This window comes from Podarcis bocagei, assembly GCF_964188305.1.
Source record: "Podarcis bocagei genome assembly, chromosome: 5".
Classification (NCBI taxonomy): domain Eukaryota; kingdom Metazoa; phylum Chordata; class Lepidosauria; order Squamata; family Lacertidae; genus Podarcis; species Podarcis bocagei.
In genome coordinates, this window is record NC_138129.1 from 15231922 (window position 1) to 15248128 (window position 16207).

The 16207-nt window shown below is 40.5% G+C and overlaps 1 protein-coding gene across 2 annotated transcripts in view; it reads left to right on the forward strand.

Annotated features, from left to right (window-relative positions):
- Positions 1–3: 3 nt before the first annotated feature.
- The window catches only part of LOC308587985 (serine/threonine-protein phosphatase 4 regulatory subunit 1-like), a gene marked incomplete at its 5' end in the record, with an annotated part of 37133 nt that continues 20929 nt past the window's right edge, over positions 4–16207 (forward strand). The window contains 6 exons of one of the 2 annotated variants that reach the window (XM_081196064.1): positions 4–493; positions 867–911; positions 10366–10498; positions 11589–11695; positions 11903–12045; positions 13815–13961. In XM_081196064.1, the coding sequence (XP_081052190.1) occupies positions 4–493; positions 867–911; positions 10366–10498; positions 11589–11695; positions 11903–12045; positions 13815–13961 (1065 nt within the window). The remainder of the gene's footprint in view (positions 494–866; positions 912–10365; positions 10499–11588; positions 11696–11902; positions 12046–13814; positions 13962–16207) is intronic. The other variant, XM_081196065.1, reaches the window with a different exon arrangement.

The window sequence follows — 16207 nt, forward strand, 5'->3', positions numbered from 1 at the left end:
GATATGACCCCAAAATTAAAAAAAAAATCAACTCCGAACCTCCTCCTCCCTCAGCTCCAAGTCACAGGTAAAAAAAACAACCCTCTTCCTCCTCCTCAGGCTCCACAAACCGGGCGCCATCTTGGACGGCCCATTGACAATCACCTGACCCAGACTCCCCACCCCTTTCGGCGACACTGGGGGGGGGGAGGAGGAGAAGGGGGCCTGGGCTGTCACGCCTCCCCACACCGCCTCTCTCGCTGTTCTGCCCCCCGGGGCGAAAGGGGCACCGGCGGGGGAGCCGCTGTGTGGGGCTGGCGGCGGGGCTTGGGGCCTGGGGCTGAGGTGGGCCCGGGGCGCCGCGCTGGTTCAGTGGCGGGTCAGGCTGGAGCTCTGAGGCGGCGGGGCGTCGGGCCGCCGCTGCTCCTCCTCCTCCTCCTCGGCCCGGTCCCTCCTCTCCCTCCTCGGCCGCTCTCCTCCCTCCTCCTCGCCCAGGACCATTTCAAAATGGCCGGTAAGTGGCTTTCGCTCCTGCTGCTCCTTCGTGCGGGGTGTGAGGCGCGCAAGGGCTCTCTCTGGTTTATGTCGTTTTTTAAAAAATGGTTTTTCTTTTTATTATTATTATTGTCGTGTGCCTTGTCTTTTTTTCCTTAAAAACACACATCAGAGGGTGCTTAAGCGCGGCGCAAGCGTCGGCCCTCTTTTGCTGGCTTGTTTGCGGATGATGATGATCGTGTATATTTATTTATTTTTAAAATGTATATATATATATTTCCGACTCCTCTCCAAGGGAAAGAAAACGCACCAACCCCCTGTGTCTTCTCTCTCTCTCTCTCTCTCTTTCTTCTCTCTCTTTCTCCATCTCTCTCTTTTGTTTTTGTTTGTAGGGATCCCTTTGTATTTTGTGGATTTGCAGGATGACTTAGATGATTGTGAGTACGGTAACTGTTTTCATTTTGGTTTTTATTTTTTAAGAAAAGGGGGGAAGTAGGAATGAAATCGCCACGTATTTTTATTATCTTCCTATTGAAAGGTCCCTTATCTTCCTCCTCACGTCCTTCCCAAGATTATGGGTATGGGGGGGGGGGAAGAATGGCAAAGATGGTGATTTCCCGGTCCCTGGGACACCCCCACTTCCAACCCCCGGCTTTCACCGTTAAGGGGATTTGTTATTTTTAGAAGAAAGAATAAAATGCATTTTAAAACAGGGAGCTTTGATTTGATTCTGCTTACTACGATCCGAAGTAAGTGCCTTGGCTAGACCACATTGGCGGAGACAATGTAGTAGTTTTGACAGGTAGACTGTCAAGTGTGTTTCTGTTTTGTTCTGACCAGTCAGAGGAGATGCAGATTTTTATTTTATTTTTTGCTTTAATTATAAGGCTGTTAAAGAATGTTTTTAAATATATGCATATATTTAAGACATGGTGAGAGTTTGGCAGAATATTGATAGGGGAGGAGATGCAGCCTCCCCTCCCCCCTTTTAATGGCTGGTTAAAAAGTGGAGTTGGTGGTTGTTGTTTTTGCTGTTCATGGAAACAAATGACTCAGAATTTTATTTTATTTTTAACATACTCTGTTAAAATATTTAGCATTTAGTGTGTATGGTGGTGATTGTGAACATATTAGGATTTCCAGATGAGATGGGGGGGGAGTACACATTCATTCAGGTCAGCATAAGCTTATCATGTGCCAAATAAGCAACATCATTGGTGTATTTAAGAAAACAAAGCTGTGTGCTCACCTGGATATGTTAGCATTGTAAAATGCCTGACAGAAAAAAAATATGCAGTAGGAAAAATATTAGAAGAAAACATCCAGCTGCAGCTGTCATTTGAAGGAGCTGTTCTTTGGTGAATGCAAACCTAGCATAGCTTTGTTCCATCTTGTTTTGCAGAAACCTCAGTTGGGCAATGTATAGTCTAGATTTTTGTAAGGACACTTATTGCTTAGGTAAATCAGCAGACGTGATACAAGGATGCATGTGCAGATAGCTCTGAGCTTTGCATTGTTCACTTTGTTTCCATTTGCACATGACTTTTGTTCAGAAATAGCTAGTCCTTGAGATTATCGTGCTTCCTTATTGATCATGCTGAATTCTGGAAAGCTTTCCTGTATGCTGTACAAAAGCAGGGACCAAAGGGGATGAAAAACTTCCTAAACATAACTCATTGACCACCCAGTGTGGCTGGGGCAACCCAGACAGTTGGGCAGAGTATAAATAATAAAATGAAATGAAAAGAAATTGACTTCCTGGTACTGAAACTTGACAGAGGTAATGAATAGTGGTAATCTGCAAACCCTCCAGGACTAGGAGCATTTCTAGCATTTTAAAAAAGCACACAGGACAGGCTAGAAGTTTAATGCTAATGTTCCCTAATAACTGATTCTTACATGAGAGCTGGTCAACACATGGATAGTCTCTAGGCAGCTTTGGTATGGAAATAATACACATTACAGTATGTGGGGAAGTCATGTACTGAGCTGCTTCATTACATGACTAGGAAGACATGGTGTCAAATTTTGGCTGTCAGGAAATTTAATGTCAAATTCTTTCATCTAAGCCTACCTCATAGGGTTGCTGTGGGGATAAAATGTTGAATGCCCCAAGCACTCAGTCCTCAGCTCCTTAGGATAATAAAAGCTATAGTTTCTACTTGATGGTAGTTATGTGAGAATCCACTCTTTATGAGTCGTTTTAGAGTCAGATTTGTTGAGGTGACTATGACCTTTAATTATCACATTGTAACATTCATGCATTTTACATTTGTCATGCAATATGATGCTTTCAAATGACAGTATTTCCACTGCATGCAATTTGAGTCTTGAGCCATATGCGCTGTCGCTCTATTAAAATTGTTAATCAATTAATTGTGTGAGTTTTTGATGAGGAAGTAATTAATCAGTTACGTGCCACATTGATTCCACCCCTTGTGCCTACATCTGGTCTTAGATAGGGGAGAAGGTAACAAATATTCAAATAAGACTGCTTAAGTGCTAGGTAGGTATGTATAAAGTATGAAGCCCTACTGGGAACAAGATGGTGATGGTTGACTCCCATCGCTGGAACTACAAAAAATTGCTGTTACTGAGGTCTGTCTCCATCCTTAGGCCAAACACATAGGTAGAAAATGGGAATCAAGAGAAATTTGGCAATTGTACATTAGCAGAGCTGAAAATTAATGTTTGGTGGTGTGCTAGATAAAAAGTCATCACAAGCCAAATTAAGTAGCTTTACCTAGCATTTACAGGGGACGTTCTCTTGGGGAATCTCATATTTGTGGTAATACAGTAATAATAATTTTATTATTTGTACCCCACCCATATGACTGGGTTGCCTCAGCCACTTTGGACAGTATGAGTCGTTTTAGAGTGACTACATTAGGTATCTTTCAAGTCTCACAAAAAGTCAAGGTATCTGTGATAGCTGATAATAAAATTTCCAGATTCCATCTTAAAAGATAGCAACCAACTCTGCCAGCCCCCAACTGCCCTGGTTTATCATCCAGCCTGATGAAGAGTTATAGAGAACTTGAAAGACAGCACACTATTTTGTGATATTTTGGTTTTGCCTAATAAAGATTTTGGAACTTGTTTTGTAGGCCAGCATGGTGGCGCTGTGGGTTAAACCACAGAGCCTAGGACTTGCTGATCAGGCGATTCGAATCCCCGTGACGGGGTGAGCTCCCGTTGCTCGGTCCCTGCTCCTGCCAACCTAGCAGTTTGAAAGCACGTCAAAGTGCAAGTAGATAAATAGGTACCACTCTGGCGGGAAGGTAAACGGTGTTTCTGTGTGCTGCTCTGGTTCGCCAGAAGCGGCTTAGTCATTCTGGCCACGTGACCCGGAAGCTGTACGCTGGCTCCCTCGGACAATAAAGCGAGATGAGTGCCACAACCCCAGAGTCGGTCACGACTGGACCTAATGGTCAGGGGTCCCTTTACCTTTATGGCTATCTTTACTTTTTGTATGTATTGGATTGCATTCTGTGTCGTTTTCACCATTGCAGGAAGTTGGCCTAGATAAACCTTGGGGTCCCTTGCAACTTCATAATTCCTTAATTTCTTTTTAATGTGCTTGTTGTCTTGTCCAAAATTGCCAGCTCTTAGTCATTTGGAAGGAGAACTTGATTGTGAAATTATTTTTTGATTCTTCTTGTTTCCATTTATATTGACATACTTACTTACAGCAGAAAAGCTGCCAACTCTAGCTATTTTCATGAGAGTCTTGTGACTTGAAAAGTAAAAATAGTAGAAATCCTGGCTCGTGTTTGTTTCAATAGAAATTATATCCCCTAGTTACAGTCAAAAACTTGACTTCAATGTGCCACAGCCATCAAATTTGAAGTGCTAAAAAGAACCTATCATTTGTTTGTAACATCAGTTTGTAACTTTATTAGATGGATACTGAAAGAACTTCTAAATGCAATCTCGGAATCTCTGTTTGCAATTTTGGGAAATTCTTGGAGAACAGGTGAAGTTCCATGAGATTGAAAGCAGACAAGTGTTCCCATCTTCAAGGTGGGATGTGTGAAGGATGCAGGCAACTGCTGACTAGACAGTGTGACATTGATACCTGAAAAGGTTCCTGAGTGAATCATTTAAGTAGTTAGTCTGCTAACATTTGGTTGCTATGATTACAAAACACTACCAGGGGTTTCTCAAGAATACGTCACAACATACCAAGCTTTTTTTTTTTAAAAAAAATTGTTACTAGCTTGCTAGACAAGGGAATGCTGTGGATGAAATATTAGCAAGGTTTTCAATGAAGCCCAATATGATACTCTTGCTGGCAAGCTGGTAAAATCTGGATTAGCTAATGTACAGTTAGATGGATTTGTAGCTAGATGAGAACTACAGGTAACTGACCATTGAGTGTACTGTATAAGCAAAATCCCTGAAATGGGTCCCCTATTGCCATATTGAGAATTGAGACTAGGAGGTCACTTACTTACCACCTATTGAGTTCAGATTTGCTAGACATGGGCTGCGGATGCTTTAGGGAAGGGATGGACTGACGCAGCCCTTGAAGCTTCTGAAGGTTCTACCAAATGTTAACCAAGATAAGGTAAAAAGCTTTTCATTTGTAAGAAAAAGGGGGTGCTTTCTCTTTTTAAGATATATCTAGGCTTTAAATCTTGTGTTGGATTTTCTGCATAATACCCTGGCAATGCATACACATATATGTTCTGTAGCCATGCAGTGCTTATGACTTGAGGGCATCAGTTTTATTTATAGATCCTGTTTATTCATTTTTGTGACAAAAACACTACGTGTTTTTAGGAGATATGGTTTTGAACTGCATGACTAAATGGGTGTCTTTTTAATTTCATGATTATGTGGCACGGTCACAAAGCAGTCAAATCCATATAGCATATGCAAGTGTGTAGGAACTATTTGAGCTTTTTATAGTTCCAGTTTACTGGTTCAAATTTGTTTTCTGCTCAGCATAAGAACCAGCTTGCATGACCTTTGTTATGGTGGCTGTGCAGTGAAGCCACAAGTTGCTATAATGTTCAGTGGAAGAATTTACACTTCTGCATGCCAGTAACAGTTTGGGTATCTCTTTGTTGCAGGGCTCAGTGGACAAGATGATGATGATGATGATGATGATGATGATGATACTATTATTAATTAAATTTGTATACCACCCTTCATCTGTAGATCTGAGGCCAGATCACAGCATAAAAATACAAGATAGTAACAAGATTACTAATTTGTTTACTTCTAAATACACAAAAATGAACTTTCTTTCTGACTGGTTCCAGATGTCTTGAAAAAAGTCATGCAGTGCAATCATGTGCACATTTATTCTGAAATACAGTATGTCCCACTGTATTCAGTTCGGCTTACTCCCAGATAAGACTGTATAGAATTGGGGCAGGAAAGATTTTTTTATCCCAAGAGAGCACTCAGTTCATTACAGTTCTTATTTTGCTCTAATGCGTCTTGTTCCTGCATATCTGTCATATTTGTAAATGTTACCATCATTCAGCCAGTATTTTAAAAAGGTTGCACAAATTCATTTTAGTAAAAGGGAAATTGTCAAAGGTTGATATTCTTCTGATTTAAAATCAGTTAAAACGGTTTACAATCTTGTATTTTTACATTGTTATAACCCACCCCTGGGACCTTCCTGCTTTACCTGCAGCTTCCACCGGCTTAATGTTTGTTTTATTTTTCCTTGTTTCTGGCTGCTTTCACCTGTGCTTTGCTTGCATCTCAATTAAGTTGTGGTCAGTATTGTGGAGCAAGGGGTTGATACAGGCAGCACTGTACTGCTGTTTCCTCTTGGAGCGCCTGCCCTCTTTTGCATGATTCCAGCTTACTTTATCAGATGTTAGTAACAAAAGCAGGCTAATTTCCTTTCTTGGGCTGCAGTCATATACCCAATTACCTGGGAGTAAGTCCCATTCAACTCAATTGGACTTACTCCTGACTAGACATGTAGAGAAGGGAAGAAGAACCTCAGGCCTGGGTGCCAAATATGTCCCTTGAGGGCACTCTGCCTGTCCCTTGGGTCTCTCCCAAGCCATGCCCCTCATTAGTCCTGTTGTGGACCCTCCTTGGGAGTTTTTAACTAGGAGCGGGTAGCACTGTGGGTTAAACCACAGAGCCTAGGACTTGCCGATCGGAAGGTTGGCGGTTCGAATACCCGCGACGGGGTGAGCTCCCGTTGCTCGGTCCCTGCTCCTGCCAACCTAGCAGTTTGAAAGCACGTCAAAGTGCAAGTAGATAAATAGGTACCGCTCAGGCGGGAAGGTAAACAGTGTTTCCGTGCGCTGTTCTGGTTCGCCAGAAGCAGAACAAGCAGTCATGCTGGCCACATGACTCGGAAGCTGTAAGCCGGCTCCCTCGGCCAATAAAGCGAGATGAGCGCCGCAACCCCAGAGTTGGCCACGACTAGACCTAATGGTCGGTGGTCCCTTTACCCTTTACCTTTATCCCTGAACTCTGGTAATACTTCTTGGGGGATAGAACAGAATGTGTGAATGTGTACAGAAACAGATTTACTGCACAAAGTTATTCCATCCACTTTTGCTTCTGGCTGTACTCACTACTAGCATGTGGGCCCCAGAAGATTGAATAGAAGGCTGGGAAAATTTCCTCACCTTTTGCTTAGTGCCTAGGACCTGGGGGGGGGGGGAGAGCTATCCTAAAATGGGACTGCATTTGTCACAAGGTTCCCAGATGTTCACCAATATTACTCTTTTTATTTCTTTTTTTGCAATTTGGCAGTGAGGGGCTAAAAGGTGGGATATACATGTTTTCACATATTTAATAAATAAGTATTTGTAGACAGCAGCTGTAGCAGCACAGTGAAGCACTAAGGCATCTTCCCTTAGAGATGGATTGAAACTGCCCCTGGTCTGGAGTGCTACCATACTCTCATTTTCTACAAGGACAGAAAGAATGGCTGCAAAGACAGCTGTATTTACCCACTTCTGTATTTCCTTTCCTAGAGTGAAAGAGGAAAGAGTTAGAATGTAGGCAGGAGAGCTACACAGCTCTGCTGTTTTCAGCAGATTGCTGTTGCTGGTTGCATTTGCTCTTTGCTTCCAGAGGCGCTTCCCCTAGCTGCATGGAGGTACCGGTACATAGTTTTGGCAATCCTTCAGTACTGAAGGGTGGCAGGGGAAACCAAAACAGTTCTGCAGGATTTGTATGTTAGATTCTGGTTTTTCAGATGCGACATATGCCTGTTCTCTCCTCCCCACACCCAGATTTCTCCATTCTTTCTTTAAGGAAAATTAACATCTAAGGTAGCTTTCACCTTGATCAGCCATTTTGGCAACATAGTTTGCAAAGATGCTTAGCTACTGCATTTCACTCCTTTGTCCTGAGACATTATGGCAAAATCTCTGCTTTTCCTTCATAATTTTGCCAACTAACAGCTTTTCCACTTTGTGCCTGCTTTGAAAAAGGTGACTCATTATCTTTCATTTTTTAAAAATCACATTGCAGTGGCTATATCATACCTATCTCTAGTGATTGTATTGGCTTCTCTCACATACAATATACATTTCTGGCTTTCAGATCTCTTACTCATCTGGTCCACCCATCCTGTTGGCTCCTATTTAAAATAAGAAATTGGGTTGGGTAAAATTGGTTTCCTACTTCTTAGGTTAGTTTCAAGGCATTAATTGTGTGCAGCTAGTAAAAACATGAGGTAGGTGTGGGAAATATTTTCGTTATCTAACACTGTTTCTTGGCCTAATCTGGGAGTTGTATTTAAATAGTTCAGTTCCTCGTTTTGTAACCAGTTGCAGCCTTTGTATATCACCTAACAGATGTATATCTTTAAAGATCTGAAACCTTTCTGTTGCATCTAAGTATTCTTATCTGTCTGCCATTGTGAGAGAATGCATAGGCAGACATACTCATACATTCCAAACAGCATAGCATATCCCTCTTGTTTGGGAATTGCAATAGAGCACACTGGCTGGTACATCTGCATCTGGAACTCATTTTTAACTCTCCAGAGATGACAAAACAAGCACCTTATTTATTGCATAGTTAACCAAGTATAATTGGCTAGTTTTGCCTTTTACAACGTGCACCTTTTTTTTGGTCATACGCAATAGAGATGTTTAAGTAATAATCATTTCAATAGCAGCAGGAAACACACTCTTCCCCTCCATTCCATACTTCAATTGACAGTTTTCCCTCCCCTACCTATAAATCAAAGCAAGAATCATGACATTTGCCTTTGTGAAAACTTCTAATGCAATTACGATAAGCAAACTAAGTTATACAAGAGGGTAGTGGTTGATCGGTTACAAACAAATTTTAAATATGGAGACCAGCAAGCAGGAACCTATTGTTAAAAATGTCAGCTTGAAGCTTTTCCCAAATGCAACTGCCTGACCAGCTTCAGATGCCCTGTTCCCTATCCCATTATTAATTGAGGTTTGGGTGGTATAAAGAGCAAGGCCTTTTCAGTGGTGGCACCGAAATTTGGGAATGCCCTCACTGATTAGATGTATCAGGCTTCCTCTCTTCCATCATTTAGTTGGCTTCTGACCATTTATTTTACACAGGTTTTCAATGTTTGCTATTTAGTTTGTATTGGCCAAAGCATTTTTATTTTATTTTTTTGCATTAGTTGTGGATTTTGAAATTGTGTGTTTGATCTCCCCCCCCCCCCCCATTTATTGCTTTGTTTGTATCTTTCTTAAGCTTCTTTGGAAATAAATAAATAATCACAAGTTTGCTTGAGTAGGGGAGTTTCTCAGACAGAAATATACTGGTCAGACAGAGGATCGTTTAAGTGAGGAAGTGATAGCCAAAAATGTGATCAGATAAATTCCTGGGTCAAATTTCACTTTAGCCAGGAGTTTATTACGGTGCCTTATCCAAACCATTATCTCCAGTCCACACCTGCTGTATGGAAATAAAAATTCTGCCTTTTCTTACAGGTTTGTTGTAAGGATAGCTGAGGTTGTATATAAACTCCACCGAACAGTCAAAAAGTACTATGCAAATACTGTTCTTAGCTGTTATAGTTCAAATCTGATTTGTAAATCGGTGTTCATGAATAAGCAATGTTAGAAGCTGAGATATGAAAGCTAGGAGCTAAATGGCACCTTAAACCTAGGTTATGGGAGCAACAACGGAATGTCTAGGCGTGCTTTTTTATTAAAAAGAATGCAAAGCTGAAAATGAATGAACTGCAACTAAAATATTATGTTCATTTTTCACATAGTTTAGTCCTTCCCCTTCCCACCCCCCTAATATTTTTAAGAGGTTTCTTCTCCAGTTTTCAGAGAGTAACTGGTAGTGGGAGGGCAGAAAAAGGTCCTCCTTTCCTTCCACTCTGCAGTTTTAATCTGAAATCTAAGGCCCAGTACTGCACCAAGAGCTCAGAAACTGTTTGTGCTAATGAAATTCCCTGTCACAAAATGCGCCTAGAATAATGAGAGTTTCAAACACTGTGAAGAAGCTTTGGATATGTTTGGTCCAAATAAAGATATAAAACAGATGTAATAAGATAAATCAGGAGGATATTATGGTATCAGTATATTAGTAACTGAAAATGTATATATCTTTTAGTGCCTCACTGAACAACTTTTCCAACTGTCTGACTTTAGAGAATCCCAAATTGCGTGTTGACCCCTTTATTTCCAAGTTCATTCCAGTCTTACCAAGCCAGTCTCTACACTAATAAGAGCTAGTTACAGCATGTGAATTCCTTAAAAGTTTTATCACAAATCTCATTAGTTTAGGCTTTAAGAAGTGCCAAAGGTTGTGGAAATTGGCAACCTTGTTATTTTTTGTGGATTAGATTTAAAGACTTAAGGTTTCCCCACTAGAAATATTTGGTGCTGATAATTTGATGCTGATAACTTATTTTTTCGTTGCTTACATGCTACTTTTCTTCCCTTCAAGTTGGGTTTGAAGACTATGGACCAGATTGTGATAGCATGAGGATAACTGCATTCTTGGACATTCCAGGACAGGATAACTTGGCTCCGCTTGGACGTCTGGAAAAATATGCTTTTAGTGATAATATATTTAACAGGTAACAGTGCAAATAATTATGCAAATGTTGTCATGTTCATTTCTCTCTCCTTTTCATAGATGTTCAGTGCAGGTAATATTCTTATTATAGGATTTAATCACATATATTTTTAAGAATAATATTGTGTTGTATTAATGTAGTATATTCAGTGTTTCTGTTCAGTAGGTTGAACTCCCCACATTCTTAGAATGGGGTAGCAAGCTTCTGCCACCAACCGCTGTCCTCAAACAATTTTTCTTTCTCCACATCCCAGTCTGACTTCATCTTCTTCCTTTTAATTTCCTCTTTTTAGCTGTTTCCCTGTCATTTGCTTTTTATTTACTTTGTAAATTGTATGCACTGCTTGATTGTAAAGAAAAAACCTTCAGATAGGTGGGGAGGTAAAACCTTAATTAAATCCATAAGTGCCTCTCCCCCCCCCCCCCGGGACTTCTGCTATCTTGGTACGTTGTGCCCACCGACCAATAGCCTTCTTTTTTAAAAAATAGCTAAGCGGATGTACCCCTCTGGCACGCATGCAATTTGAACTCTGATCCCTTGGTATAATTTGTTTAGCTTTTTGAACAGCGTAGCTTCAAATGTTTTCTCTGGTCAGAGTGGGCCAGAAGCGGAGAAGGGAATCATGGCAAAGGGGAAGATGCAGTGAATGAAGCCACATTCCCATTCTCTAGGGTTGCCATATTTCAATAAGTGAAAATCCAGACACAAAGTTGCTGAGCTTTTTTTTTTCTTTAAGTGATTTCTGCCCAGACATATGGTAACCCTACCATTCTCCAAACTCCAGTAGTACCAGAGCAAAGCACCAGCCACAACAAGATGTTTTAAGACGTAATTATAGGTTATACTTAGTACAACCCTATGACATGTTTTCATATTTTTCTGAACAGTGAACATTGTGGCCAACTTTTGCTTCTGTTATGTAAATCTCCAAGCTGTACTATGTTGCATTACATTGTAAATATTTAAAAAGTCACCTTACGTCAGTAGACCATCCACACATGGAACTGATCAGATTCCGCTGTTTTATATTGCTCACAATGCTTGGGTTACATATTTCTTCTTATTATTTTTAAAAACATTGCCTTTACAGGCAAATCATTGCCAGGGGTCTACTTGATGTCTTTCGAGATTTCAGTCACAATGAAGAAGATTACTTGACAGTAATGGCAATAGTGGTCCGACTGGCTGAAGATACAGGTGAGAGTTCCAGTTCTTTCTTGATATACTATTGCATGTGGTTGTTTCATGGTCCATCTAGATCAGCCAGGTTTAGACTGCCAGTGGCTCTCTGGAGTTGTGAACAGAAGTTGCTATATTCAAATGCATGACATTCTGTTCATTGAATGCATATGTTTACCACCTTCAAATCAACTAATATTGTTACTTTACTCTCTAAATCCCCAGAGCCTACTGTACGGACAGAATTAATGGAGCAGATACCACCCATTGCTATTTTTCTACAGGAGAGTAGACCAAACTTTCCTACCTCCTTTTCTGAATACCTTATGCCTATTGTGGTGAGATATCTCACAGATCCAAATAACCAGGTAAAAAAATTCTGGACTTAAGATTGTTATCCAGTGTAATAACAATGCCTTCAGTTGGAGACCCTTAATTAGACAGTGGCAAACTGTGGTTTAACAAGAATGAGCTGTGGTGAGCCTTAGTCTCATACGCTCCCCTGGCATCCTCCACTATAGCAGTGAGGAGCAGTTTGAAAGCTTTAGCTTTTGTTTTAGATTAAATAATTTATTGTGACATCCAAACCTGGACAAACTGTGGTTAATCTTAACTATGGTTTGTTGAAACAAGCCAGCTTCAAAAAATAGTTTATGAAGCTAGTTTGTTTCCATAAACAATAGTTCAGAGTTTGGATTGCCGTTAATCGAAAACAAAAGTTAAAGTTTCTGAGCTCATCCTTTCTGTGCAATGGAAGGAGAGCGAACTAGCCCAAGACTTGCTGTGGCTTCTTCTCATAAACGAAGGCATAATTTTGTGTTATGCTTACATTTAAAAAAAAATCAATAAAATGCTAAACAAAACCAATACAGTTTTCAATGTCTGCTTAAAGAGAATTATAAAGAAATGGGGCTGTCATTGAAAAGGCCTTGTGTCTGGTATCTGCTAGTCTGCTTGGTGGTAGGCAATAGAGCAGGGCCTCCAAGGATAATCTCAGAACCCAAGGAGGTTCACATGGGAGCTGATTCCAAACTATTTAGGGATTTAAATGTCAAAACCACCACTTTAAATTGAGCTGAGAAACAAATAGGCAGTCAGTGCAACTGGCACAGTATTAAATATATTAGCAAGTTGGAACTCCTTCTCAGGTGGTAGCTGTTTCTGCAGATGAGAGTTTATATCATTAGAGTATATGAGATAGTTCTAGGGTGGATTGATTTAAGGTTGTTGCCATAATAATAAATAACAGTTATACAGATAAGTGAGGAAACCCCCAATTTTAGTCCTGCACTCTTGTTATTTTCCTTGAGTCACATTCAGGTTCTTGCATTAGATTGGTTACATCTCCTACCCAAGATAATAGCTTTTTTCTACCATCTTAAATTAAGTGATGATGTGACAAAAGCTCTTAAATTTTTTTGTTAACTTTGCTTGTGTTAAATATGTATTCTGTAGTTGACCTCTTTTGTAATGTTTTATTTTGAAATCTTTAAGATAACATTTTAGTTTTCTGTTAATTTTGTTGCCTTGACTGTATACTTGGTATTTGACTTTCTTCAGAAATGTTTGATTCTTGATTGTTTTATTGATGTTTTAATATGCTGTAAACTGCTTTGAGATTTTTCTTAAAAATATAAAGCGGTAGAGAAACAAAACAAACATAATAATAATAATAATAATAATTAGCATAGGAAGGAGGTCATATCTAGCTCTGATATATTCTTTAAAGCAAGTGTACAAATCTAAGACAGATGTGAGTTTGGAGGTTATCATTCAATAACTGTTCAGGAAATGACTGTTCCTGAACATTTCCAATTTAATATATCCAAATGAGCGTGTGTGAAGGCCACAATAAGCAATCTTTCTAGTTAGCAGGAAAACTTATCTAGCAGCTCTAGTGTATGGATGTAACTGAACATGTATTCAGTATGAGCTAGATTGAGTTGAATCTGAGATGACCTTTTACACAGTACCCTTATAATAATACTTTTACAAACAAAAGGCAGTGTGATAAGTTATCAAATGCAGAAGAACATGAATTAGCTTTTCTGATTTTCAGTGCTGCTGCAACATTTCTTGCATATTGGGGGGAAATTCTTTCTTACTGGTTTTCATTTTCTCCTTTGTACATTGATAGGTTAGAAAAGCAAGCCAGGATTCACTACTCATACTACTGGAACAAGGTCTCGTCGGTCAATATGATATTGAAAATAAAGTGTGTCCAATCCTGTTAGATCTTTCTGCTCCTGAGAGTGATGATGAATACAAAGTGGAAGCTGTAAACGTAAGTAGCAGTTGTCTTTCATTTGGAAATTCTTCTAAATTTGCAGTAGGGAACGAAGTCCTATATCCACCATCTTAACTTGTTTGTACAAAGTTAAATAACTGAAGACTATACAGGTGTAATTCCACCTTTGTTATTGGCTTCTTATTCTTGACTGGTCTAGTTTTAAATTTGTTGTTTAAGTGACGATACAGTGAAGGAGAGAGAGAGGAGTAAAGGATGTGCCAGATTTTCTTGAGTTGGTACAAGCCACATGACCAGGCTTAACCCCTGTTGACCTCACCCTACAGGTGAAGTGAGTTCTAAGGTGAATGTAATAAGGGTAGGGGAAGTGTGGCACTTGTAGGAGAACCTCTTTATTGGACTTTCTGAGTACAAGAGTGCTCATCCTTTTTAGCATTCGGGTCTCAAGCTGGTAATATGAGGAGGGCCTCTATGTAGGTGTACTAGAGCAGGGGTCAGCAAACTAAGGTCCGTGGGCCGGATCAGGCTCAATTGCCTTCAGGATCTGGCCCGCGGACTGTCTGTGGATTGGCATGGGGATTTTGTTCATTCGGGCTGTGCCATTTCACCCCCCTTCCTCACACACACCGCGGTGGCGCCTCCTCCCTCCCTCCTACTGGCTTCTCCCCGCCCTGCCCAGAGGAGGAAGGGGGCTGGGCTGGGCTGGGTGAGCGCCATTTTATGCAGCCCCTCTCTGGAGCCAGCCCTTTCTCGCCGCTCATCTTCCCACCGCTACCTCCGCCCTGGTGCTCCTGTGGGCCAGAGAGTGGCGCAGACAAGCTCGCTCTGCCTATCCAAGCGAAGCAGCAGCGGTGGTGGCGGCAGTGGTGGCAGCCCCCCTTACCTCTTCTTTCAGCTCGCTCCCCCCCCCATGGTGCTGCTTCTCCAGCCCGCCACAAGGTCTGAGGGATAGTGTACCGGCCCATGGCTAAAAAAAATTGATGATACTAGAGGGACTGAAAATTACCTTTGACTGAGAGGTGTAGCTTAAAAACGCACAAAAACACATTTTCTTTAAAAAAAAAGCCTATGGAGGGCATTCCACAATGATGAGGCCACTACAGAAGAGCCGATTTCTTTGCCTCCATATCGCTTACTAAAAGAACCCACTCATAAAATTTATCTCTTGGAAGGATCTATCAATCATTCTTTCTGATTAGGGAGTCACAAAACTCCTTTTTCACACATTACTTTCAGCACAAGCTGCTTGCCACCTGCTGTGTCACCCTCATGAATATTCTGTGACCTTCAAATAGTTCACAGCCCACCATTGCCAATTATTGATCTAGAGTCTAGAGATGGGTCATATCCGCACATCACAGTAAGCCTTAAACCTTGCTTATCTTGCACAAGTGAAATTTAGCTGGTGTTGTGAGAAAACAACTCTAGCTTAGTGTTACAGCTAAACCAGAGATTGTGCTTGCTTTCCTCCCAGCAAACTGTAGTTAATAAACTAAGAGCATACTTTAACTGGAGATCATAGTTTGTTGGGAGTGAAATAAATCATGACCCCTGGTTTCTCTGTAATGCTATGCCATGGACCACAGTTTGTTTCCTCCCATCACAGGAGTAGAGGTGAACCCATAATTATGACTTACAATGACATTCAAACATGACTATTGGGTCTGTAGGAGCTTGAAGTATTTTTAAGTATTAGTATTCGTATCTCCTCCTGCTTTCCTTTTAAAAAAGAGGAATCCTAGGTTAGTGTCAACAAAACACAGCTGTTCTGAAAGCACATTGAAATATGTTGTCAAATTTAAAAAGTCTAAGTAAGTTCCAACATAACAGACACTGGCAGCCGCAAAACAGACCACTTCTTTGCATAAGAACTGTATATCAGCCTCAGTATTAGTTTTCAGTTTCTCTTGGGCTGCAGAAATTTAAGAAGAACTGGGCATGTTATACTCTCTTTCCTTGGCTCTGAAGTCACTGCTGTGTGGTGTTATCTTAACCTGTTATCCATCAAAATTGTTATATTCCAGTTCAGTTAAACCCACAATGGACCAATAATATAACTGTTTGGAGGAAAAGGTCAAAATACGGAAAAAGTGTTATTTTATTTTCCAGCTGCTAAAAGAATTAAACTGAAAGAAAATAGAATCCTTCCAAGTAGTCACATATAGTCCTATTAATGGGTTATAAATTCCAGCATTAAAATATTTGGCAATTTTCCCTAAAGGTACTATCTTAAAGCTATGTTTCTTCTTGATGTGGTGTCCAAAAATCTATAACATCGTTGC